General features: G+C 40.5%; 1 protein-coding gene across 1 annotated transcript in view; it reads left to right on the forward strand.

Annotated features, from left to right (window-relative positions):
• The first annotated feature begins 12155 nt into the window (after positions 1 to 12155).
• The window catches only part of ahr2 (aryl hydrocarbon receptor 2), a 66746-nt gene continuing 51711 nt past the window's right edge, over positions 12156 to 27190 (forward strand). Inside the window, exons 1-2 of the mRNA XM_061233721.1 lie at positions 12156 to 12523; positions 25199 to 25386. Of these exons, the coding sequence (XP_061089705.1) occupies positions 12465 to 12523; positions 25199 to 25386 (247 nt within the window). The 5' untranslated portion in view covers positions 12156 to 12464. The remainder of the gene's footprint in view (positions 12524 to 25198; positions 25387 to 27190) is intronic.

Raw genomic sequence — 27190 nt, forward strand, 5'->3', positions numbered from 1 at the left:
ATAGATGGTGCTATACCTCGGTATTTCATTTTACACTGCGTTACCTTCAGTGTCCAGGCATGTTATCTCGCCCTGGCCTCCCACAGCGCAAGGATAGGCAGGTTAGGTTAACTGGAAAGTCTTAATGTGTAAACTGTCCATAGGTATGAGTATGTGAGTGAGTGAGTGTGTGTGTGTGTGTGTGTGTGTGTGTGTGTGTGTGTGTGTGTGTGTGTGTGTGTGTGTGTGTGTGTGTGTGTGTGTGTGTGTGTGTGTGTGTGTGTGTGTGTGTGTGTGTGCCCTGCGATGAATGGACTACCTGTCCAGGGTGTATTCTGGCCTGCTGGGATAGGCGCCAACACCCCCTAGGACCCTGACTAGGAGGAATAAGTGGGTCAGATGATGCATCGCATGCTTAAATTGCATTTCTTTGATGACAGAGGTGATGGCTAGACCAGCATTGTACAGCAGGACATTCAACTGCCTCCTGCAGCGGGGATCAGGATTGTAGCAATGTAGAAAAACATGCGAATAACGCTTACCTGCTCTTTCCCAGACCAGTTCTGTCTGGTTTGATTTGGGGGGAGAATTTATGATGGCATCATCACAAGGTTGAAGAGAAACATGGCACACGTTTATCTAAGAGTGATTTATTTGTCTTGATTCCAGTGTGAGGGGAAAGGAACCCTTTCTGAGTTTTGCCTATTTCCAGTCCCTACTCTTGGCTTGATGCAACATGTTGGAACCCTGGAGGCAACAGCAGTACAGTGTAAAGCTTCAGAGGAACCAAGGAAGCTATAGTACAGTCTATAGTACAGTACGGGGAGCATTTTGGCTTGAGTAAACCATATGATTTCTGCTTAGTATTTTCATAATTAAAACCATTAACACGATCTCCATGTAAGAAAGTACAATATTTCACATAGCTCACATGATCGTATTAGTTATCGCTAATCTGACTGACAGGAGCTTACAAAGCGGTCTTTGGCCCAGTAGCATGTAGACGCTTCGGGGTATGGCAATATTCAAATTCTGATCAGCCAGACCAGGCACCATTTGCAACAGCTCCACATGAACTGTGTGCAAAGCTTTGTGTCAGACATTTTTCAACAAAAGAGCCTGAGATAATTATTTTTTAATTCTCTGGGCATGCATTTTTGTCCTTTTTTGAAAAGGAAAAGATATTCGCAGCGGAAATTTGATTTGAGTACCTGCCAAGACTTGGTTTGCAAAAGCTTTCAAAGACTAAAGAGATAAAAGGAAGTAAGGCACACCTCATCAAACAATTTACATGCAGAAAAGAAAACATTGATAAACCTTTCTTTAAGGCATTTACAACTTTGGATAATGCATGTTTGCTTATGACAAACACATCTTAAAAAGCATCCTAAACTGAATCTGAAGTTGATGTTTGGAAGAACAGAGGCTATTAATTTCTATAGCAGTTGTGATACTGTCAATGTAAAGCGCAGCGTGGATATATTGTAAATGGCACAACTAACTTTCTGCATTATTGACTGCATCATATTAATTCATATTTTCACATAGGTTTAAACATCATTCTTCTCACGATTCTTTTTTGCATAGACTTAACTGTATTTAAGATAGATTATTTGTGTTTTTATATGGATTGCTGAGGGTCAAACAATCACCTCTGCACTTAATTAACACATCCAGCAGTCTAGAGGAGGATTTGTACCACAGTTTTTGGCTGTATTGCCAAACTGTATAAACCTGTTTTTATGGGTCTAAAAGCACTTTAATTATTTAATTGCCTGATTTAAGAGTGCACTGCAGCTCTAAATTGTGCTTGGGTTTTATAGCTGTTTCTGTATTTATGTCAAACAGTTGAGGCATTGTAAATGGTACTTGCAGTCTTTGTGTAGAAGTACCTTTGCAAGTTTTTTTTTTTTCCATTAACCTCATCTGTTTTTACATGTTTCTCACACACTTTAGAGACATATCCTGCATCGAGGTCACTGACATAAAATCCATTCCAATGGATTAGCACAGTGTGTAGTATATTAAATCATCTTGTCAAAATTTTCAGTGCTATTTCACATAGGTACATAAACTATGAATTTCAATAAAACCAAGTATATGTGTTTTGTTTGTGTGAAATATGAAACATGGAAATGGTTTTATTTGAAGAATGTTAAAGTAACATTTTAAGGTGTCTGTGTGTGTAATTACATGTGTGTCATATCTCTCTTGCAAAAGAGATAATTGTTCATCTCAACAAGACCTTCCTTAACACAATTATAATAATGAATGGCTGAAAGGAGCTGAAAGGACTTCAATAGGCCAGCATGATACTTAGTCAGCATAAACTTAAAAGAACCAGTTCCACTGACTATCATTTAGTGCCAGTGTTATGCACATAAATGGCAGGCTAAGTAATAATTTACTTAAACAGAGTATCACCATCCATCATCTGTGTAAAATAGCTGTGCCTAAAGAGGTGAAGTTGTAACTCAATTATAACTTAAAGATACAAGATGCTGTACTCTTGACCTTCTGCAATTCAAGTATCTGACCTAAATTGCTTGAGTAAACATCCTGTTGTATGAATGGGTGACATTTACAGAAATACTTGATACTGTAATCGCTCCTTGAGATTGGAGGCTGCTTAGTAAATGCATTCATAAGCTCAGAAGAGCTCAGATTCCAAACTGGTTCTCCTGAACTGTTCCAGGAATGTAGGTGGATGAAAAGTGAAATGAATGGCTGTAGAGTGCACTTTTTATTAATAAACAATGGCCCCCCTGTTGTTTTTTTTCTTCTTCAAATACCTCAAGGGTTGTGCCTGTCAAACTTATAGCAGTGCTCCTATAAAATGTCTGCCAAAATCATGATGTGGCACAGAAAGTATTATATTTATTATTGCTGCCATAGTGAGTTAGATGAACTTGATATGGTTTGGGGATGCATGCACGTTACCATATACTTATGAAATGTGAAACTTAATAATGTTTTTTTGTCTGAATGAAGCTAATAAAGAGCTTGACCAAAAGTCTATGAAGCAGTCTAATTTCTCTGAAGTACATTTAATCAAATTTATGTACACATGTAACCATACAGTATGTGTAGTTGTACTGTATTTGTCAGAGGTAGTATTGTACTGTACATTTAATAGGTTGGTAACATGTTGATTCACACTGAGAACATGCCTTCTCTGAAAACTGCATGCTTTCTAGCATTTTAGATAATTACAAAAGTTCCATATGAACAATGGGTGATGATAAAAGAGTAAACAGTTTTCCTACTTTTCTTTTTTTCCCCAACAAAGCTCAAACTACTTCTGGACGCATAGACTCACCAGTGCAGTCATATACTGCACTGAGTCAGACTTTTTGTTTTTGAAGAACTGTATTTATATAATTTTCCAGTACCATTGTTTTCAGAGATTTGCAAAAGGGGGCCGCATGGTAACATATGCACGCAATGTGAGGAGGGCACATGCTAATATAAGCACACACACACGCACACACACACACATACACTCACACTTTTTTTCCCTTGCTTTATAGCAAATTAAATTTTTATGGTTCGTGTTTTTTCTTCTCAACAAAAAGTCATTTGTGCAGAGCCAGAAGGGTGGTATATCAGCAATTAAACATTCAGCTACATTGTTTGTGATTAAATAACAGCTTCTCTATGACAACCAAGTTTATTAATGCTCTCTGGGCAAACCTTTTAATTCCAACATGTGTAGTTCCACTTGATTCACACCATAGTGTTTTGAATGAGTTTCCACATTCATTTGAAGCACTTTTGCAGTCTGCAGATATGCATTGAGCAGTTTTGGAATTCAACATACAGTACATATACAGTATCTTCCAGCAGATTCTATGGTTTAGTATACTGTATGCCTGATGAAACGGAATACTCTATTACTGTACATTAAGGACAGCGAACCTGGTTTCAGTATAATTACAGAGTATAGTCTTTTAGCCTTGTTGGCCTTTGTATGGTTGTAAAGACCACTTAAAGGCTTTTACTTATTACTGTAAAATTAATAGTCTTGACAATAAAAACCATGATAGGATATAGCAGAGTTAAAGAAAAAATAATGGCTAATTATATTTAAATAATGTCAGCATAAATACCAGAAATGGAAGCTGGAAATTGATTCCTAGATTTTTAGTTACTGCATAGGTGTGTGACTGCATGTGACTAAGCAAAATTAAATAAATACTATATATATGTGTGTGTGTGTGTGTGTGTGTGTGTGTGTGTGTGTGTGTGTGTGTGTGTGTGTGTGTGTGTTTGTGTGTGTTTTCTTTATTAAACAACACTACCTTTAATCATTAGAAACATACAAAGCTATGGGTGTCATCATAGTTTAATTCTTGGAAATGAAAACTTATTTACATGAAATGCTGTAGCCTGTCCACTTAGAGGTTTGACGTTGTGTGTTCAGAGATGCTCTTCTACATACCATTGTTGTAATGCATTTTTTGCTTTACTGTCACCTTCCTGTCAGCTTTGACCTGTCTGGCCCTTCTCCTCTGACCTCTCTCATTAAAAACACGTTTCTGCCTGAAGAAGCGCAGCTCACAGGATGTTTTTTGTTTTTCACACCATTCTCTGCAAACTCTAGAGACTGCTGGGCATTAATAGCCCAGGAGATCAGCCGTTTCTGAGACACTCAAACCACGTTGTCTGGCACCAACAATCATTCCACACTCAAAGTCACTTCGATAATTTCTTCCCCATTCTGACATTTGGTCTGAAAAACAACTGAACCTCTTGACCACATCTGCATGCTTTTATGCATTTAGTGCCGGCCACATGATTGGCTGATTAAATATTTGCATTAACAAGCTGGTGTACAGGTCTTCCTAATAAAGAGGTCACTAAGTGTATATCACCCAAGACAAGATCACTTGCTGAATCCCAACATGTAATGTAATGTGATATAATAGTTAATTCCTGACTAGAACAAATTCTGTTGTTTGCTTTACTGCTTTTGGGGATGTAGTTGGGTCAATGTCAAAGCACATTTAGGCTCTGCCAGCACAGCAGAAGAAGGAGAGGAAGAGAGACGTTCGGACATGACAGAGAAAAAAACCAGTGAAGCTGGCCAGGCAGTTCCTGTTTGCCCAATATTAAGCAATAGGGCCTTGTTCACTTAAATCTGTTCCTACACGCAACACCTATCATCTTTCTTGTAATGCTGCAGCGATTTCATCAAGGAGAGATGGGTGTTTTTTTTTTTCACTTTACAAAAATATGAAATGGACAGTATTTAGAGCTAATGAAAAATGTTCACGTTTACTGTAATCTTAACAAGACATTAGTTAACTCACTGGATAGATGTAGCTGTAAAATGTAAAAATAACCATAGACACCTCTCCACTTTTTCTGAAACCCTAACACTGAGATTCCCAGTACACAAACACTGTAGGTTTTTAAATAACCTTTCTGGTTACATTTTTGGATGGGAGAACAGCTGTGTTGTTTCTGTGGAAATGTATTTATGGATTCACAAACAATGGCTTTTCCCCGTCCGTTATTGCTTACAAGAATCAACCTTTGACTGTGTGACATGCATCTGGGTCCACATCTGATTCACTCATGAATAATGCCCCAAGCATGCTGAGTCACTGTGTTTCTGTAGGGGAGATAGTGTACTGTAATTAGGCACTACAGTGCAGACATTTTCCCTCTGTGAGAGCTAGTAGCTTTCATAGCAAATGCTTTTCAACAAGAAGTTCTAAACATGGCATAAGGATATTGAGCTATTGACGACACTAATTACTGTATATCTGTGCTAAGGTTCATGCATTGTGTTGTAATTAGAACTGGGCTGAATGAAAATGTCCAGTTTACTCTATAGTTAATAAGGTTCTATCGTTCTAACACTGTACACTGTGTACTGTCTTTTTTCCTATATATCATCATTGCATAAGTTTTAACCTTGATAAAAACTGCAATGATTTTTGTTGAGTGTTCAGAGTTTCCATTCAGTTGCCCATTATCAGTGCTGAATCACTCTCACAGAGATCACAATTAGATCATAATCTAGATCAGCACCCCAGCAAATATGTGTCACCAAGATCTTTCCTAATGATAAAAGGATCTTGTTTCGAACCATATCTACAGTTAGATGCTGAAGGGAAGGAAATGTATACTGCAGAAATAGCTGCCTAAACTTCTATTTGAGGACAATGCACTGAGGGAACTTGATCTAACACTGAATAAGTATGCTTGCGTATGTCCAACAAGTTAATCTCGTGCACATCCCTGTATGTATCTGCTCAGTGAATCATGACATATATCACATGAATACATCATTAGATCATGGCAGAGGTTTTTAGTGCTCAGTCCTCATCACACAAGACAGCAAGCCTTTAGTCCAAGGCGGGCTACATGTAAATTCCTGGAGATTTTCTCTCAAACCTAACACAGCACCTCTCATTGAATAGCCAGAGATCTTGTAGAGCTGCTAATTTGTAAAATTTTATATGCCAAATTATGGATGAACAACATGCGGGATGGTAGGTCTCCAGGAACAGGGTTGGGCAGGGATCTGCACCCTGCACTAGCCCCAGTCTTCCTTCTCCTACATTATCAGTGAGCATTGAAGGGGAAATATGGGCTTCCATCTTTAATTGGGATTTGAAATCTCATTGAAAATGACCCATAAAGTTAAAAAGATGACTTCTGAGGAGCAAGTAGGGCATAAGGATGTATATTTTATGGTCCCACATTCAGGAACACTATACAGAAATCTGATAATAAATAAAAACAAATACATTTAAAATAAAATAAAATAAATGTATATGACGCAAAGGTGTCAGATGTGTCTGTCTTGATTTTGTTGTCGTTTTATTCAGTTCCCTTATTGTTAACATACCTCCTCTCAAGCCAGGCCAACTGAAAATTTGTGATTTTTTGTGTTTATTTCGTGGAGAAACTGTGGCAAAGCCACAAGAAAAAATGTAAACTGTTCTCCACTATTTTTCCTTTTCCCCCAAAGCCAAAGGGCATATGCATGCTAGAACAATTATGTTTTTTACAAATGCTCACAACTGTTTGCAAGTTAATTTATTGGTTTGTGGCTTTGGGACATTTGAATACTCAGAAGCAAATCTTTGTTAAATAGGTTTTCCAAGCCATAGTCTAACTGATCTATTACATTGATAAACTAAGGCAACCTTTACTAAATCAGTGATGATAGCTGCTATTGTAGGGGACTTGTTTTAAGGGAAATTGCTATGTACTATAGTCTTAGCAGATAAACATCAATCTTAGTTAGTTTGATCAATTTTAAAAGCACCTTCCAATGCCTTTTACAGGCTGAACAAATCAGTCAGAGACAAGGGGACGAAACCTCCTAAAATCAACTGCTTGGAACATCATTAAGATGAAAGAGAACACTGGTGAGCTCAGTAATTGCAAAGGGGCCCGGTAGGCCAAGGTAAACTACAATTGATGCACAATGAATTCTCACCATAATGAAGGCCATGCAGATACGGGTCAGAAGTTATCAGCATAACTTACAGCTGAATCTAGTCCCACCACAAAATTCTCATGGAGATCCAATTCAATTCAAAGAGTTTACTTATCGCTCGTATGACAACCTGAAAATAAGATATCCACACTCTGATGGTGTTGATAGGTCACAGACATCAGGAAGTCATGGCATGCGAAGGATATCCAACAACATTCAACATTATGGTGCCCTGAAATGGGGGGACTATGTATGCCGCTGCTGTAATTTCTACATGGTGAAACCAACATGTATAAAAATGCCCTTTATTACAATCTGACAATGTGCACTTTAACCACATGCAATTTTTTTTATTACAAATCTCTAATTGTGTAGTACAGTGGTAAATAAGCAGATGGTGGGTCTTTGTCCCAAACATTATGGAGGGCACTGTAGCAACAGCCTAAATATTGTGACTCCCTCATCCATTGCAACTTTACAGCTTTATACATATATTTGTATAGTAATAAGTTACATAACAGCTTACTTGAGTGGTGTTTATTACACACAGTTCAGTTCTTCACTCAAGAGGCTAACTGTCTGCGTACAAACCACTGCACTATAGCATACAACCAAAAACTGGATATTCTGGCAGACATTTTTGTCATGAAATTATTTGTTGTGTTTTATTTGTGTTTCCCCATTGACAAATGCTTAATAGACATGTGTGCTCATATATTTGTTCAACCAGCCCAATCAATTGAGAACTCACAACAAAGTAGAGAAGATTATTCTCCCAGCTGAATCATCAAGACCACGCTGAACTGTGACTCGGCCTTGTATTGAGAGTACTGAAAAACAGATACTAACCGAGTCTAGATCCACCCCAGTCCTTGAAGAAGAAAGCTGCTGGCATGGTTTACCTAGAACTGTTTACTTTATTTTTTCACGCAGTATGAAGATGGTTCCTGGCAATCTACCAGACTACCACCAAGAGAAATTAACTTGAATGTTTGTTGAGTGCTGTACCGTACATTTGAGATAGTGCACAATATGTATCGAAGCATATAGTATATGATTATATTACCACTTTGTTTTCTTAACATCTGCAATCTTTTTTATATTTGTTCCATTTTGAACCCATAATGGAACAAATGCTGCATTTTTACATTTGTATAATATTTTAGATTTTAAATTCTGTTATCTGTTGCATAAAAGCTTGTTTTAATAAGAACTGCATTGCAGCAATCATGCAAAACTGCATGTCCCAGAAGGCTTTGGGGCAGGCACATTTGTGTACACTGAACACAAGGCTGTAGCTTACATAAATAAAGGTCAGGAGGAAATTTCACAGGTAAGAAGGAAGAAAGACTTGAAAAGCAGGTGTCTGAACACAATGCGACAGTGAGCACGTCCGCAAATTCTGACAGTGATGGACTTTTTTTTTTTTACCTTTTGTTCAGTTGTTAAGGAAGTGATTAAATACATTTCCAGCGGATACACCAGAGGGCAATCCATATCCTATTATGCATTTGAAAGTGTAGCAGATAATAAAAATGGCTTGGGACGACAGTCAATCAACCTCTAGAAAAATACTTAAATCATTCAAAATGAGAAGCAATGAGTTTCTTTCTTGGAAAAGGATCAAGAAAGCACGCACAGAGTGGCGTTCTATGGTTTGCGCTGTTGCTGCACTCTTTGCAAAAAGTACAGGTACATGTAAATGACAGTTGCTATGAGGAAGTGTCGAAATGGCCTTTAAATAAACATACTCTTTGCAGAGAGGAATGCTGGGAGAGAATACTGGCAGTATTGTGTGGCAACACTATCCTTCCCCCCCCCCCCCCCCAGATTGCTCCGTTCCACGACCTCAGAGTGGCTGGCTCTCCCATTCTTGTGTGGTCGCTGTTCCCAGTCCCCCCTCAGTACTGGAGTGAACATCCCACCGGGGTCAGTCATTGGCCATCTGACAGAGACTGAGGACCCACCTCTTCAGGCCGTATCGTGGCTCCCTTCCCCACCCCCACCCTCCAGAACTTCTGTCGCTTGTATTAATTCAGGTTATGGAATTTTTATGGTTTAATGTTTCTCTAAGGGTTTGTTATGCATACATTCAGGATTTGTATTTTGGTCCTTGATTAGCATAGTTAACTCGCATTTATGCTTTAGTGATATTGCACATACGCTTGCTGCTCTGGGAATGTTGTTATCCTGGTCTGGCACTATTGTTCATATACGTATGAATGAACTGTGGTGTAGCCACAATAAGATCCGCACAGCCGTTGGGCCCTTGAGCAAGGCCCTTATCTCTGCATTGCTCCAGGGGAGGATTGTCTCCTGCTTAGTCTAATCAACTGTACGTCGCTCTGGATAAGAGCGTCTGCCAAATGCCAATAATGTAATGTAATGTAATGCCTGCTGAGTATCTTCTCTGCTAATGCTAATGCCTTGGATCTTGGGCAGTTAATTCACACCTCCAAACTTAGCATCACTCTGATATAAGTGGATCTGTCGACAATACCTTTTTTCATAACTCGGAACTTGCAGGCTCTTTTACGTAGTTCTTAGCAAACTGTAATCTGATCATTCCGTATCTGTGTCTAGTGGTTCACAAATTGTTCTATAGTTCTGTTCGTAAAGTCTTCTGCAGACAATAGTCCCGGACACATCCATTCCTGTCTCCACACTCTGCCTTCTGTCAGACGTCATCCTTGGCCTACCAAGACCTTTGCGATTAGTGAGGTCACCAGTGCTGTCTTTATTCTTGTTCAAAATCATGACAGTTTGGTCAGTTAAGATTTGGCTGATGTCTCTGACTGTTTTTTTTATTATTGTTTTTTCAGCCTCATAATGGCTTCCTTGGCTTTCACTGGCACAGCTCTGCTCCTCATGTTGAGAAACAGTAATAACAATCTCCAAAGACAATCAAAAGCCTAGAATCAATACTAGGTACTAAACGCTTTCATGTACCTGCACTAAGGAAAGAACTGAACAATTAGAAACACCTGTAAAGGCATTTGTCCCAAACATTATGGTTCCCTGAAATGGGGGGGACTATGCATAAAAAGTGCTGTCATTTGTACGTGGTGATGCATGAAAATACCATTTAATAAAAGCTGGGAATCTAACATTTAACTATGTGTGAACTGTTTGATGACAAATCTAAAAGTGTGTAGTACAGAGGCAAATAAAGAAAAAAATGTAATTGTACCAAACATTAGGGAGGTCACTGTATGCTCTCATACACTGTAAGCCACTGCTAAATTAGTTAAATAAAGTGCATGTATTTCATCTCCTTGGGAAGTAGCAAAGGAGCTGCAACATTGTTCCATAGATTACAGTGCCATTCGTGTGCTGTCTTTTGTTATACTAGCCAAAGCTTCAAAAGCACCCAGAAGGATAGCACTTATACCGGTACTGTCCAAGACAGCAGCATAAAGTGATGTGACTAGCACACTGAGCTAAAGATCACAATCCCCAGCAAAAGGCAAGCTCCCCCGCAAAGCACTAATCACACTCTTAGTGCTACTCCAATGTGATAAATTCCCATGCTTACTCACATCTCTGAAGTCCTTTACATAAAATATTCGGCCTTTTCCAGTTTCATGAGATGAGGAGTCACTTCATGTTCATGTAGACATCCTGGAAAGGGCACCAATTACCTCAAGCCCACCTCACTTGCGCCTGGAGTCTCTTACCTATGAGAACCAAACACTGACAAAGTGGAAACTAATGGCATTCTAACCACAAGGAAATTACCAATGTTGGGTTTTGAAGATCACTTGCAGTGACCACACCATTCATCCTCAACATCTTCTATGTGGCCTGCTGTGGCTATTTCATCACCCTGACCCTGAGTGTATATTGCAATAATAATAATAATAATAATAATAATAATAATAATAAGAAGAAGAAGAAGAAGAAGAAGAAGAAGAAGAAGAAGAAAAGGAAGGAGAATAAAGACAACAATAACAATAATAACAACAATAATGATTGTGTGTATATAGCTGTATAATACATTCTCCTTATTATTATTATTATTATTATTATTATTATTAATAATAATAATAAGAATAATAATAATAAGAAGAAGATATTATTATTATTATTATTATTGTTATTGTTATTATTATTATTATTATTATTATTATTATTATTATTTTGGAGAGTTGACAACCATTTGCATTCTAAAATAGAAGGTAACACTTTCGCCCGTTTCACAGGCTCAAAGCAGCTGGCTATACGGTTTATTCACACTACAGTACGTCGCTGTAAGCAATGAGTTTTTAAACCTAGTTGACCCACGTAACCATGTGAGGAGTCGCGCATGGGATATAGATTTTCACTATTACGTCTGTGTAATAATACATTCATTTCGGATCGTTATAGTTTTGGGTAAGCACTTACTCTGGCTTTGAACGTGATTTTCTGCATGTAGTATATTACTTATATCTGACGTGCATTTTACTATCTTTTTCATGTAGCCATACACTCCAGTAAAGAACTCAGAAATCCAACTCGTATCGGCATATTATGTACTCTGAAGGTTTCGGTCCACCTTAAGACAGTATTTTTATGTGCGCGATTTCCTGAAAACATTTGGTCCAATAGTGGTCGACCACTCATACCTTCTCCGATATTCTTTCTGTTAGACGTGTCCTGGTTGGCTGTAACGCTCTGAAACCAGATCTCGAGTACAGTTTGTTTGGGGGCAGTAGAGAGTGACAGCTTAAAAAAATTGAAAGGAAGAAGGAAAATTTGCTCTGATCACGCCATTGCTATCCGCTGAGGAGCAGAAAACTTTCCAAAACTTTTAACCTTCCAGCAGTCCTGGATTTATCCGTGTATCGGACAGAGTCTATCCTGAAACCTTGGATATGGCAGTTTCACGCTGACTGTGTCTGTCAACCATCTCAATCTCTTTGAGGATTTTATGAACTAACGTTATATCCCTGGACTTATTTTAGCGTGCTTCTTTGCCAGCGCCAACAAGTAGACGAACTTTGGTAGATACACATTTGAAAACTTTTACAAGAGAACAGAAATAATGCTGGGCTCTGTGGGGGTGTATGCTGCAAAGAAGCGGAAGAAGCCAGTCCAGAAAATGTAAGTTTGCGATGAAAAGCTGCGACATTATTGCTCTAGCTATATATCTTTGTATTGGTTAATGCACCTTACAGTTCTTTCGAAAGGTGAAAGGTGTAGAGCTAGCTAGCTTGCTTCACTGTCTGAAGTATAGCCTAGCTAAAGTCAAGACCGTGAATACAAAGACAGCTTCGGGAATGCTTGTTGAACTTGGTGTTTTGTGAGATTATTTATTGCATACATTTGTTTCAATTAAAAAGTAGCGGCGAGCTAAATAAATACAAGAGTTTCTGTACATTATCGGAATAATTATCAATTGCAGTGGATTCCACACACTTATTTTGTTCGTTCGGACCTCATGTGCATAACTTTTGTTGGAATAAAACTTGCGCAAGCTGTTTTTAGGAGCATTTGATGTTACACAATGTCAAGTCATTGTTTTAAACGCATAGTTGTAACTCACTGGCTTGCATTGATTTTTTAAAACGATATTTTTTAAGTTTAATTGATGTATTTTTATGATCAGCAATTTCGATTTAGAGTAACAACTGTACAGTTGATCTTGAAAAAAAGACAAAGTTAATGCTTGACGCTTTGATTTGAACATGCGTTTCATGTTGACGATCATTCATATATTTCATAGAGCTTACTATTATTTAAAAGTGTATGTAACAATAGTTCACTTCACGGATGAGCATTTTTTTTATTTTTGAAGTTCACAAAATGATGTCCTTTTTTAAATCTAAACGCATGCTCGTAAATGCACAAGAGTGTGCGTTTGCTGGGGTTTGTGGGGCTACCTTAAGAGTCAGTCTTGGTGTATAGTTTTGGTCTGGCATGGAAATGGTACTCTTGCATTAATCATAATCAAGTCGCGAGCTGGCTGTGCTCTCACGCGATGCTTACAGGAGGGAGGGGGGAAGCGGGGGAGAGGCGGGGGGGGTGCTGGCCCGAGCTATGTTATTGTAATCTGATATATGGTTTCTTCTCATTATGAGAACACACTTAAAAAAACTTTCTTCCTTTTCCCCAAATTAACATATTTTTAAGTCACGCAAACAAGTTACACAACCGTAGCTATATAAGCAACAGAATTTTGATTCTAACCGCCCGTGTGTTGGACTTTATTTTAAGAGTATACATTCCCTAACCCATTATTATTGAAAAAGCCATGTTTTTGTTAATTTCGGTAACACAGCATCGTTTTTTACCAGTTCTTATTGCGTAGAAGTACAGTAGTACGGTGTCATATGTTTTAACTTTGTAGTGGTATTAATAATGATCCCGGGATATCCACAAGTTTAACGGGGGTGGGGTGGATGTTTCATTAGGTACGCAACATATGCAAGTGATTGGTTACGTCTCTTTAAATAATGTCGCGAAAAACTTAAACCATGTTATAGCCTACTTGTATAGCTGTAATAAAGCCAATAATAAAAAATAAAGAAGTAATGGTAATAAAAATGGAAGATTGGAAGTAGCTGTTTCTCCCCAGTATCGTATGCATTATATCATTATTTTATTAACGTGGTGGTTTGGGATTATCACCTAGTTTTAATTTATATTTGTAATATCACACCAATCCATAATTAAATAGCCGATGGCTTGTGCAACGTACCATCTGGAGAAAATTGCCTTTAAAAAAGGACGCACAACAGTTACAAAAATAGCTGTATAAGGAAAGCTTTGCAATGGTTTCATTTGTATAGCGCAAAAATGGCATTAATATGTGTGCAGCGAAGCATTTTGCATGCGTTGCAAGGTCACGGTCCTGGACTGTCTCAAAGGGGATTCAGGCGAGGGGCTGAACAGTATGTTCCGTATGTCTTAGGGGGGAATTCAATCTATCCGCAATACGGTCTTGTCTTTAACATTGAGCGTTAACTTTTTTTCTTACACATTATCACGAGTTCAGCGGTCATTAAAATTAGCTGAGCATAATCTGTAAAAATCGTAATGAATGCTTAAAAGTAGATGCACTGCACCATATCTGTTAGATTGAATAATGCCAATTTCCTATAGTTTGCATTTGTTTGGCTTTGACCGCAGTGACTTGATTTCCAGTCATTGGGGTCATGTAAAATAATGCAGGATTATTAAGGTGTATGTTCCTGTATTATTATTGGAGGATTAATATTTTTTGAGCGATACATACATTGTTCTAAAATATATTTTTTCACTGCTAGCAGACAGACAGAAAGGGGCATAAACCAGTACACCTCAACACTGGAGCCATTGTATGTACCCTATATTCAGTACCTCTGTGAACACTATATTTGTGCAATGAAACGCATAAAGAGTAATGTCACATAGTCAATATCTGTTCATGCTTATAAACCTGGCCCACCCACTGAGCAATGTATATCCTCACCAGCATTTGTGTAAGAAAGACAGACCCTTGTACCTTCACAGTTTTTAAAACAGAATCTCCCTAAATACCAAAATAAACGGAGTCGTCCCCTGTAACGTGTCTGGACACCGTCCTTGTTGGCAGAGAGGTGGGGGCCCACGTTTGGAGAGTGTCTTTACAGTGAGGTGTCTGCAGCTCGCACAAAGAACGCTTCTATTTGTAGTGAGAGCAAATGCAGTCTGTGTAGGACATTGCTGTGCCAGCGATTTCCACACCATATAATTCCAAATGATGCAGATTTCTTTAAATATAGTTCTCTCTCTCTCTCTCTCGCTCTCTCTCTCTCTGTCTGTCTACCTCGCTCTCTTTCCCTCTCTCTCTCTCTCTCTCTCTCTCTCTCTCTCCCCCTCTCCCCAATACACCCACAGAATAATTGATTTGCTATAATTTACCTCTCTATTTAATTTGCAAAGCTGGTTCAGTATTTCTTCTCCTGAGTAATGGGGAGGGGGAACTTTTTAGCTGATGTCATCAGGTCATCAGTTGCGAAGACATGTTTCAGTTGTTTTACAAAAAAAAAATTGAAAGATATGTCCTCAATCTATCCGTCAAGTTTATTGTCAAGTTGGACAAAAGCACAGGTTGACTTGCGGCTCAAGGAGTGGTGCCCTTAATGGAAGAGTAATGGTCATACTTTAGCACAGAATAATGCACTTTATGTCAGTCTACAATGGCAGCATTGTAACCCTGGACTGAGCGCTTTGTCCTGCATTCCCCCAAAGTTGACATGGACCTGCTCTTTTTGAGATGTCTGAAAAGCGCTCCGGATACCAGGACAAGAAGGCCACTGAGCCACAAAGGACAACTGTTTAGTCATGAGAAATTTTGGTCCCGTTTCTTGCCAGATCAGCCATGTCTGCTTCGCTGCTGTTCTTATTCGCTGTGAATGTCATAGCTTACATTAGTGCAGTCTGGAAGTATGTTGGACAGTGACAGTTTTTATTGTATTGGCTCTGTAATTCAACAGGTTGGATTTTTAAATTAAATTATGAATATGAGGTTAAAGTGCAGACTGTCTGCTTTAATATGAAGATGTTCACATCCGTATTGGGTGAACTACTGTATGTAGGAATTGCGGCTGTTTTTTATACAGTCCGAATACAGAGCCAAAACATTGTGTCACTGTCCAAATACTTACGAACTGTACAGTATATCTAGACTCAGTGAGCGCTTTATTAGGTATTTATTGACTTATTGGTCTTCTGCTGCTGTAGCCTCTCCACTTAAGAGGTTTGATGTGTTGTGTGTTCAGAAATGCTTTTCTGCATACCACTGTTGTAATGCGTGGTTATTTGTGTTGCTGTCAATTTTTTTGTCAGCTTCAAGCAGTCTGGCCCTTCTCCTCTGGCCTCATTAACAGCATGTTTTTGTCTGCAAAACCTTTCGTTTTTAGCACCATTCTCTGCAAACTCTAGAGACTGTTGTTCCTGAAAATCACAGGAGATCAGCAGTTTCTGAAATACTCAAATCATCCTGTCTGGCACCAACAATCATTCCATGGTCAAAGTCACTTGAATCTAATTTCTTCTCCATTTTAATATTTGTTGTGAACAACAGCTGAACCTCTTAACCACATCTGCATGCTTTTATGCATGTAGTCACTGCCACATGGTTGGCAGATTAAATATTTGCATTAAAAGCTTATGTACAGGTCTATCTAATAAAGTGCTCACTGAGTGTATTGAAATAGTTGCCTGTTTTTGTGAAACAACTGAGGTTCAGAAAATCATTCGTGCTCAAAGTCTTGACAGCAGAGCCCCACCTGCCACAGGAGCGCAGAATTCAATACCTGCATGTCCGGTTCCCTAACCGCTACACAGCGTTCTTGACCTGTGTAATTGCAACGTACTCAAATAGGCAGTTTTGAAGTTCATAACACGCATTTGCTGTTGCACGAAGATTTTGTTTGGCGTTAAGCACAAGCACAGGAGTTAGGACGTTCAGACGCGCAGCAGAAACACTTAAGCATTGTGTCTCGCATAACTGACTGTAACAGGAAAGCACACTAGTCTAGTTACAGCGGTTACAGGGCATTGGTACATCGCCTGATTCATGCGAATGTAAGCGCTGGCTTTGTTTTCTGATGGTTTCCAGGCACAGCTCTGTGAAAATATGTCTTGATTATTTCCCAAAGCGATTTTGTTATGTGGGAAGGGAAGGCGGTGAAGTTGCGTGGTGTGGGGAGAGAGGGGTGGGGGGCGGGGTGGAGGGTAGTGGGGGGGGTCTCTTAATGGAAGGGGAGGGTGGGAAGCCCAGGAGGGATGGCCCGTTTTTGTGAATGAAAGCCCTTTTCTCAGGGAGCTTCTGTGTCGCACGGGTGGTCCGTCGACACTCCTCATCTGGCCCGTAATCGGGACATTTCAGAACTTTCCAGTGGCTTGCTGCACAGGCATGTTAATCTGTCTCACATCGTCGGACACGCTTTTCTCTTTACTGAGGTGACAAATGCAAAATCCTTCAACCAACCGAGCGCTGTAGCATCCAGCTGAGAGAACAGGGTTATAACTTATTGGTGGCGGTCTAGGTTCCCAGGTTGTCCATTGGAGGCTTGATCAGGCTATGCAGTAAGAGGTTAAGTACAACCTCTGTAGGTCATTCTGGATAAGGGTACATCAGGCGTTATATAGACTAGCTGTGTTACATTTTTGCATGGGTGGCCCAACATTTAAAACCAGACATTTGTGTCACATGTCCTTTCCCTCTTTGACTGTATACTTAATCCTACATGTATTTTTACTAGGGGCGTTGTGAATTGCAAAACCGTATTGTAAAATATTAGCAATTTGCATCATTTCATATCAATTTTGAGTGTCTACAGTTCTTTGTAGGCTTTAATAACTAAAATTGTGTTTTTCCTGTATGGAGAATTTCAAGGTGGCCGTTGTGATCATTTTCTGTGCTGCCTTGACATTACATTACATTGCAGTCATTTAGCAGACGCTCTTATCCAGAGCAATGTACAATAAAGGGCAAATCATAACCAGGGACAAGTGCGTTGCAGGAAAGTACAGTTCCAAGTCCTAGAGTCATCACATAGATAAAACTTAAACCCTTGAGGAGTAAATCAACTTTCCAAGTAGCATACCAACACGATTGGTACCTAGAATACCCCAAATACTAAAATAATTATAGACAAGTGCAATTAAAACCTATAGCATACACATGGCTAATTATAGCAGTGAGGTAGGGAGGGAAAGGTACAGCCTGAAGAGGTGAGTTTCAGTCTGTGCATGAAAGTGGTCAAAGACTCTGCTGTTTTGAAATCCACAGGAAGGTTATTCTACCACATTGGGGCCAGAACAGACAGCAGTCGTGACCGAGAAGTTCAGGTTGACAAAAATGTGAGCAGTGTAGGCGTGAGTGGCGTTGTAGCATAATCAACACTAATGGGGACAAGGCAATGACGATGAAGAAGAAAGCTGTTTTTCTGTGTTGTGTTGCTCATAGATAGGCACACACATGGTAAAATGTATTACATTATTATTATTTTATTAAGTTATAACACAGCACAGAATTCCATGTTGATTGACTATTGAATTTACCTCACTTTCAGTTGTCTTTTGTGATACTTTCCTGTTGTATGTAAATCCCCAGAGAGATTGCCAAGGGCTAGCGGGCAGGGTGATTGGGCGGACTAATCTAGCAATGGCACACTGTTGCCATGGGAGGTTGCCATGGTGGCAGGAGACCGTGCCCCATTAAGTGGCTGTATGGCAACCTTGAAAATTCCTGAGTTGACAACCTCCTTTTTTTTCTGGGTTTGACTCCACCTCCTCCCGCTGTCCCCGCCTCCAGGATATGTCAGGTGTGAGGTTACAGGCTGGCACTTGGCAGCACTGGAGCACAGTTACTTTTACACCCCTAACAAAAGCTCATTATGAAAGCCCTAGTAGGGGGTTGTGGTATTTTTGGCAGTGAAGCCCAGAGATTAATAAACTATTGAATAGTGATAGTGCATGGGGAGCAGGGGCTTGGGGGATAGGTTAGAGTGGGGGTGTGAGGGGTTGCATACCATATCCCCCCCCCCTCCCCCACCCACCGCCACATAGATTACATGAACACATGCACACACACGTGCATATATATGAATTCTGTGATTATAAGTCTTTATATTTCCCCACAGATCCTGTCAGCTCACTGATATCACACACACACACACACACACACACATGCACCCCGTCAATTTCTCATCTCCCTGGAAGACATTTCAGCAAGCAAAAATGTCCTATCAATCCCCAATCTATGTGAAACAGCTTGCAAGGAGGGCTCACAAACATCTGCTTTTGGTCAAACAGTGAAAGTAAACCTGAATTTGGCTCGGAGTGCGATGTTAACTTGTATGACTCTTGCAGCAGTTTATCTTTACCACAGCCTGGATGTGTGGTAATACCAGTGGGTGAGGCTGCAAGAATTTTCTGGAAATAGGTTTTTTCTTGGTTGGAGTGAAATTTCTGAACAAAGAGCTGCTTTGAGATTTTTGGTTCAGTTCTTTAGAGGGGAGTCGGCATGCATGCGAGATGGAGGTGTTGCCACTGGTTCTGTATGTGTGTATGAGTGTATGTGTGTGTGTGCGCGTGTGTGTGTGTGTGTCCTTAAACAATGAATAGATTTACACCTGTATGTGTTATTTTGGAATGCACACCAACATGTATACTTCCTCTTTTCCTTGCCATGTGGTCTGTTCAGAAACAAATTTTGATCGAATTTAGGCAAGAACATCTTGTTTAATGTGTTATTAACTAAGGAAGCATGCTGTTCAGACTCTTAATAATGACTACTCTGGTTATTTCTGAGACACTGACTCTTGGCTCACATTCAGCTATGAATTACTCCTAAGTAGCCAAGCGATGCATTTAATCAAACTGGGGGGAGGGTAGTAATAGTTTATGTCCAAAAGCCTCCTAAAAATACATCCTAAAAAGTATGCAACCCAGGAATGATAGATGTTATTAGTATGACTATATTGTAGGCTGTCGGCTTAAATCTTTCTTTTTGCGAAATGTGTGAAAGTGCCTGGCTTTGTCAAGACCTGATATAGAGGTTGGCAAAGACATTTAGGGGCTACTGCCACACTCTGCACCTGTTATGCAGCGTTTGGCATGACAGTCGAACATTCTAGAAGCGTGCCCCAGATTTCCTCACCTTGTGATGTACATGTCAGCACGCCATTCACCCAGGTGACAAAGAGAAACAAAAGCTCTTTTAGAGCTGTGTAGAGCAAGACCTATCTCAGCCCCATAAATGATCAAAGGTGCGTTTCATTTATAATTCACAACTGGGTACAGTGCCCTTTGTCACAAGACGCCTTTGGCAAGTAATTTAATCCATCATTAAAGGTGTTATCAGGCTTCATGGAGATATTCAATTTTGATACAATGCGCCAAAGAGAATTCATTAACCCGTGTGTGGTGGACATTAGTTAAGACAACGACTTTGTCAACGGCAGCGATGGCAGCCAAATTCTATTTCATGAAAGCCACTGTAATCTAACTGCGGGCATATGTGTTTGTGTTTGTGTGTGTTTGCGTGTGTGTATAAATGGTAACCAAAATACTTTAACTTGACATTTCAGATGGAGTACAGTGTGTCAAGCAGAGTGAACTTCATGTTTGGAAAAGGCTTGATTACTTGGCTTCCACCTAGTAGCCAAATCCCCCAGTTCATCACATCCTAAAACAATGCTTTCTCGTCCAGGCCATGACTGTCCCACCATGTGGCCTGCTTTTCTTTCCAGCTGGGCTTAGAAAATTTTGGTAATACAATATAACACAGTGAGGGCACAGTTACAAAAACATAGTTGCCTGTGTCACCTGTATGCTGTTGCCGCTCTACACACCTAACAATTAAAGTCGTGCTGTAAACGTAAATATTGAATTTTTATAATAAATGAAAAGCAGTTTTATCTTTCACATTTTTTCTGCTCTCCTGAAAATGTACTGATCCATGAAGCCGAAACAGAGATACATTTGAAGTTTTTTTTGTACCAATACACCCCTACTGGTTTCCAATAAGGCCCAGTCTGGACTTGTTCACTTATTTTAGAATATTTATTTATATACTTTTTGTTTTGTTTTTAAATTAAGTCATACACCTTGAAGAAAGAGATTAATCTTTTACTTTTAATATTTATTTTCTTTCATTTTCATAAATCTATGAAAATCTATGTTCTCCTTTTTATTATCTATTCAGAGATAATTCAGTGCAAACTCTTTGATCACTGACCTAAATTATTTCCCCAACCACTACCACCCCCATTGTTCCTGTGTTCGCTGCAAACCCACGAGGGCCTGAATACCACTCTGCTGAAAAAATCAGGGGGGGGGGGACCCTGTATCCCTTGCAGCTTGTCTTTTTAGATAACTGCTTTGGTGAATGTTTCATTTTGTTCATTCTTTCACTTTCTGTTGGTTTTACTATTGTCCTTGAGATGCTGGTGGCTTCGAGGTAGCATGGGCCATTTTGTCCTGAATAGCTGCTTTTAAAGCCTACTTCACTGCCTTTTACAGGAGAACAAGCCACTGAGACCTTACTGTTGTTTCATATGCAGCGTTTGGCCTATGGATGGAACTGTCTGCCAAAGTTGTCGTTTACAAGAGGCTCCCTCCCGGACTGTTCCGAAAAGGCAGTCGTGTTTAACTTGGCTCACATTCGGTGGGCTATAAATGGAAAACTAGTGTAGCTAAACAGAAAAACAAACAGCCTTTCTCAGCATAAGGTAGAGAGCAAATGTTAGGGTTTTTTTTAAGTATGAATTGAGATGAAGATGTCTGTTTGTTCTGAAAATCTTCCTGCCTTGTCTGTACTATGGTATGTGTTTTGAGTACAGCACAAGAAAAACACGTTATTTGCTTGGAAGTTCTGCAAACATTAGCGCATAGAAATGAATGAGAATATTGTCTCCCTACCTTCTCATGTACCTCACTCAGTGTCAGCGTCAGAGATTGGTGGGAATCTGTTTGGGACTGGCCTAGCCCGTGAAATGCGAAATCCCAAGCACAGAGAATGAAGAGAAAGAGAATCCACAAAGGATTAAAGACGTAAAGGCAGTTTCAGGACAGATAACAGATGGCTTTGCGTGTTCAAACATGCCACCGGTAAATAATTCTGCAGATGACTGCCTTGTGGTTGCCTTTTATTATACTGAGTAAAAGTGAGAAGTATAAAGTGGCAGTACCCCACACAGTGCTGTGAATTTAACCTGATCATCTCAAAATTTAAAAAATACATGCTTAGTATGGGCAGGGTTTGTTTCACAGGGTTCATTTCAAAATGATTGTCCCAACAGATAATGTGATTTATTGAACTTGATCGATTGAAATATAATAGATCGATTGGAGATTCAAGATTGAGACCTTGAAAGTGCTTTGTAATTCTGACAAAGAAACATTTGTCTTGCTGGAATTCAGAGGTTTTTTTCACCTGCATGTTGGTCATTGGTAATTAAGGCTTTCTGCTTATGATGCTTTATTGTCCCCTAATACCTTGGCAGTATTGCACATAACTGGTTCACAAGACCTCCAACACTAAAATTGCACCTAGTTTTGTTTGTTTTGAACATCGCAAGCGAACTGGGCCCAACCAAAACAGTCGCTATGTGTCACTGCTAAGATGGCCCCCAGTGTTCTACCACCCATATTGAAGAGAAAGAACAATGAACAGGAGCCTTCCTCCTTTGCCATTTCACCACGTTCTTATTTTCTGTAAACTAAGAGTCTTAGAATTAAGCCATATAAACAGCAGGCATTCCTGAGTACATAAACCATGGGGTCAACACACGGGCACGGCAACAATGACGGCACTCTAGTACACACTAAACAGTATGGAGCAAAGCTTGAGGTCGACGACAAAATGGGATGAATGTGGTCTATTGTCCCCTTAGGCCGTCTTTGTGAGGTCATTTCATTTTTTTTCCTGGGAAAATGAAATTTGGGTCTAAAGTTCTGTCTCAGGTTGCAGTTGCAATTCCCTTAGGGCAGTCCTTCAAGTGAAAGCAAGAAGAGCGTTAAGTTACTGACCCACATTTGTTGCCCAACGCTTCACAGGAATGGAGTTCACCCCCAAAAAACTGAATGGGCTTCAGTGTTTTCACTTTTGAGGAACGATGATGGTTGGTTACACCTGACCCTTACATTCCCTGCATGGCCATAACTATCATGAGTGGACTTTTGTTAGCTCATCCTGTTAAGGCACTGTTCTGGTGCCACATGGTTGGGTGACGAATCCAGATCATGCTAGTGCCGACTATGGTCTGCAGCCCAGGGATGAGTGGGTTTCATTTGGCTGGGATGACAGCATTGGAAGTTGATCCACTGAGCCATGAAGCATTATCCTTTGATTCATGTCTGCCTCTCAACCTTTCAGCAAATGCAGCCAAATTTGGCGGTCGATGGGCGAATGGGGTGTACCGCCAAAGGTCATCTAAGATGTCTCCAGACCTGCTTCAAATACATAATTATTTTGGATTCAAATACTTTTCTGTGCTGGATTGAGCTTGCCTGGTGCAATTGAGCCAATAAAGTGGACCGGAAGGTGGGGCTTGCACTTTTTGAGAGTATTTCATTGGTTTGAATAGATCAGACAGGCTCTGTGAAGTGGGGAAAATATTTGAATTCAAAACAATTAGCCTATGTAGCTATTTGACCCAGGTCTGGTTGGCACTGGAACTCATGGATGACACTGTTAACTGCTGGTTGCACTGGTGCTGAGCACTTTGAGTAGCTGACCTGCTTTTTTGGTGTTAAGGTCATTATTAAGTTACTTATGCTTGGTAGCTCTGTGCCCTTATCCAGGGAGGATACCTCAGATTACACACACTATCCATTCGGCTGTGCATTTCCTGAGGCTTTTCAGGTGAAGCGTGAAGTATGATCCTGTCTGCGTAGAGGATAAACCTGTACCTTCACAGAGGATCAAACCCGCCGGCCTGTTTCATTTAGTTTGACGTTTCGTCCGTGTGGCCTGGTCTCAGCCTATACTGTGAGCTTTGCGAAAATGTTGGGAGTTTACCATTGCGCAACTGTAGTGTGAGATCTGATTTATCTCTGACACCTTGTTCCACTGCTTGTGAGGGCAGTCTGAAGTGAAATAGACAGGATTTTTGTGTGTTGTAATTGCTACTATGTTTCACTGTCTTCTGAGATATTTCTGAGTACAATCGATGAAGTTTCAATGTGCATGTCAGTATCAGGCATGAATAGGATTGTACGATACCAAATTTCGGCCATTTTAGATCGAATTTCTTTGAGCGGCTCAGCACCTCCCGGCTCGTCTGCACGGGCGGCAGACATGTCTGTAAGTCTATTACAGCCCGACAGCTGGAGCTCGCTGGGCCAACAGGTGCTGCAAGCAGCTGAAGCATCTCCCCGCAGTTACAGGACGCAGAGGTCAGGGGTCGGCCAGCTCCACACCGCCGAGGCGAGGAACGACATCGGAGCACGGCCCAGATAACTCCGCCACCCCAGCACTAAATCACCGCGGGCTGCCTTTAGCCCGCCGCCTGCCTGACCTTTACGCGCCTTGTGAATCATCTCATGTTGCCCTGATCTTCCTCAGCCTCACGCACATTCCAAACAAACCTGAGTGAGGTCATCGGCTCCTGGCACAGATTCTGCTCGGTTTACCTACCTGTAGTCTGGGCTGTTTCAAAGACTGCATTGCACAGTGCTGTCTGGGTTTCTCTCCCAATTGGGAAGACTTCATACCGTTTTGTAGCCATGTTTATGCATAAGAGACAAATACTTCAGGCTCAAATTACAGGCATATCACAGTCCTACACTTGTATATGCCAAACCACACTTCCAAATTCCTACTCAATAGATGTCTTGAAAGGGTTTTCTCTGTTATAAACCATAATTCTATGATGGCTGTGTATGCATTTGAAATTGAATTCCAAACAAAAGAGGCACTTCTTTTCTTGGGAGCAGTTGGCATAATGTGAAATGTTTTTCAATGCTTGAGACTCCCAATGGTTTCAAGGTGGGGCCGAAGCAAGATTTCCATTTGCCGATGTAGTGATCCTCTCTTGCGAGTTTCCTTTTAACCACAATGAGAGCCAGAGGGATTTTTATGTGGGATTCCCCTTTGAGGTCTGTGGAGCAATGATTGAAAAGAGAATTCCTTGCAGATATGTCATTGCCTCCAAAACGCGTTTAACCGCTGACCCAAGGATGCTGCGGCATCCGGATTTGGCCGTAACAACCACACCAGCCTCCATGGTAAAAAAAAACCCTGCATCCACAGTGACTAATGTATTTTCTTCACTGCCTTTTCTCTCTTCCCCTACACAGCCCAAAGCCCCCACCTCCCGATGGAGCCAAGTCAAACCCCTCCAAGCGCCACCGGGATCGGCTGAATGGCGAACTGGACAAACTGACCAGCCTGCTACCCTTCTCGGAAGATGTGCGGGCGCGGCTGGACAAGCTGTCGGTTCTCCGGCTCAGCGTCGGCTACCTGAAGGTCAAGAGTTTCTTCGGCGGTGGGTCTCAACCGATACAGGCACAAATCACTTGGACAGGCAAACCTGGGAGACAGAGATATCAAATGAGCATCACAGTCAAATAGGTTTTCTTTACTGTAAACTATGAGATTATGCCGGCAAGCTGGCGTGCTGATGAAGGAAAGAGAGGTGTTTGATGGTGTCTGGAATAGAAAGGCCCATCAGCTGAGTGTGCACGTGCTTCTGTAAATCAGCAAAAGTTTTTCCTATCAATTCATTTCGAAATACACCCTTTTGCCAAATTTAGGTGTTACTAATGCTTACATGCGGTATGCAATGTTTATATGTGATACACTGCTTATATGTGATATGTAATGCTAATATGCGATATAAAATGCCTATATCATGTCATTTTCCCGGAATAATCAGAAGTATGCAGAGGCGGGGGTTTAGTGGGTTTAAATCTGTGGTTCAATCAGCGTTCCTAAAATTACAAGTACGGTCAGTCCTACTGGTGAAGTGGTGCATACCCGCCAGCTACCAGCAATGCGATAAGCTATTCAAATTGAAGAATATGGTTCTAAATTCTGAAGAGTGGTGAACCCACCACCAGCCTCCAGTTACACCAGCATAGTTGAAACAACTGAAACGTGACTGTCTGTGTTTAATCTTTTAATCAGTAGTAGACGCCCATCTGTTTCATTGGCAAGCAGTTTGACGGGAACGTAGCTTTTATTTTTCCCTGAAATACTATTATGAAAACAAGCATCTGCTCCAGCTCACATGGCGAACTCAAACATGGCCTTTAATAATAGTTCTTTTTTTATTTATTAAACACTGCATGCTGTAGACTGGGTGGCAGTTTGAGGTAGATCAAAGAAAAGAAGGTCTTTGGAATGCCAGGCAGGCGGTATGCCCTCATATGCCTGCTCCTTCACCCGATGCGTCCTTTGGAGACAAGTTCTCCAGAAAACCAGAATCTCGTACTTCCTTCTTCAATGCCTGTTTTGATGTATAATTGAGCTTCAGGGATTTCTGTAGCTTCGAAGGGGGCAAGTGATGGTCGAGCAAGGGACCACAACTCGTGAACCCGGTGACCCCCCTGTCTCTCTCTCCCACTCTCCTGCAGACACGGCAGTTCAGTTAGGTGGTGAGGGAACTGAAGATTGCAAGGTCAAATGCAATCACCCTCTGATATTCTATTTCAGTAAATGGGTAATTCCATTCCTGGAAGGCCAGTGTGTGGGCAGGTTTTTGTTTCCACAAATTAGCCAGGCTCGGTTTGCTAATTACTGTGCATTACGTTATGGCATTTATCGGACACTCTTATCCAGAGAGACTTGCACAGCTTTTTCTTTTTTACATACCATCTATTTGTACAGCTGGATATTTACTGAAGCAGTTCCCCACCCAGGAATTGATCCCACAACCGTAGAGTTACAAGCCTAGTTTAGTAACTATTATGTTAAACTGCCACCCTGTAATTAACTGTAGCCATTTTGTAACAAGCTAAAATATCCGGTCATATAAATCATTTGATTGATTCAATAATCTAGTGCATCCTAAACAGTTGTGTGTATGAATACATCATTAAGCTAAAGGATTTATGAAATATTTTGGACTTGTTATGTGTTGTATTTGGCAGATCTTCTAATTGTCTTCCTGTGGATGTGACCTTAGTTAACCTTGACTCCACCCAGGGTTGGTTATGTGGTGCTGAGGGAGTGTGTTACCTGTTTGTTAAGCATGTAGAAAAGGCTGAGTAAGTATGTGATGTATGCCAAGAATCCAATTCTTTGTCCAAATCATCACATCACCATCTGCGATTCAAACCTTGATTTAA

Source organism: Conger conger, chromosome 3 (genome assembly GCF_963514075.1).
Source record: "Conger conger chromosome 3, fConCon1.1, whole genome shotgun sequence".
Lineage (NCBI taxonomy): Eukaryota > Metazoa > Chordata > Actinopteri > Anguilliformes > Congridae > Conger > Conger conger.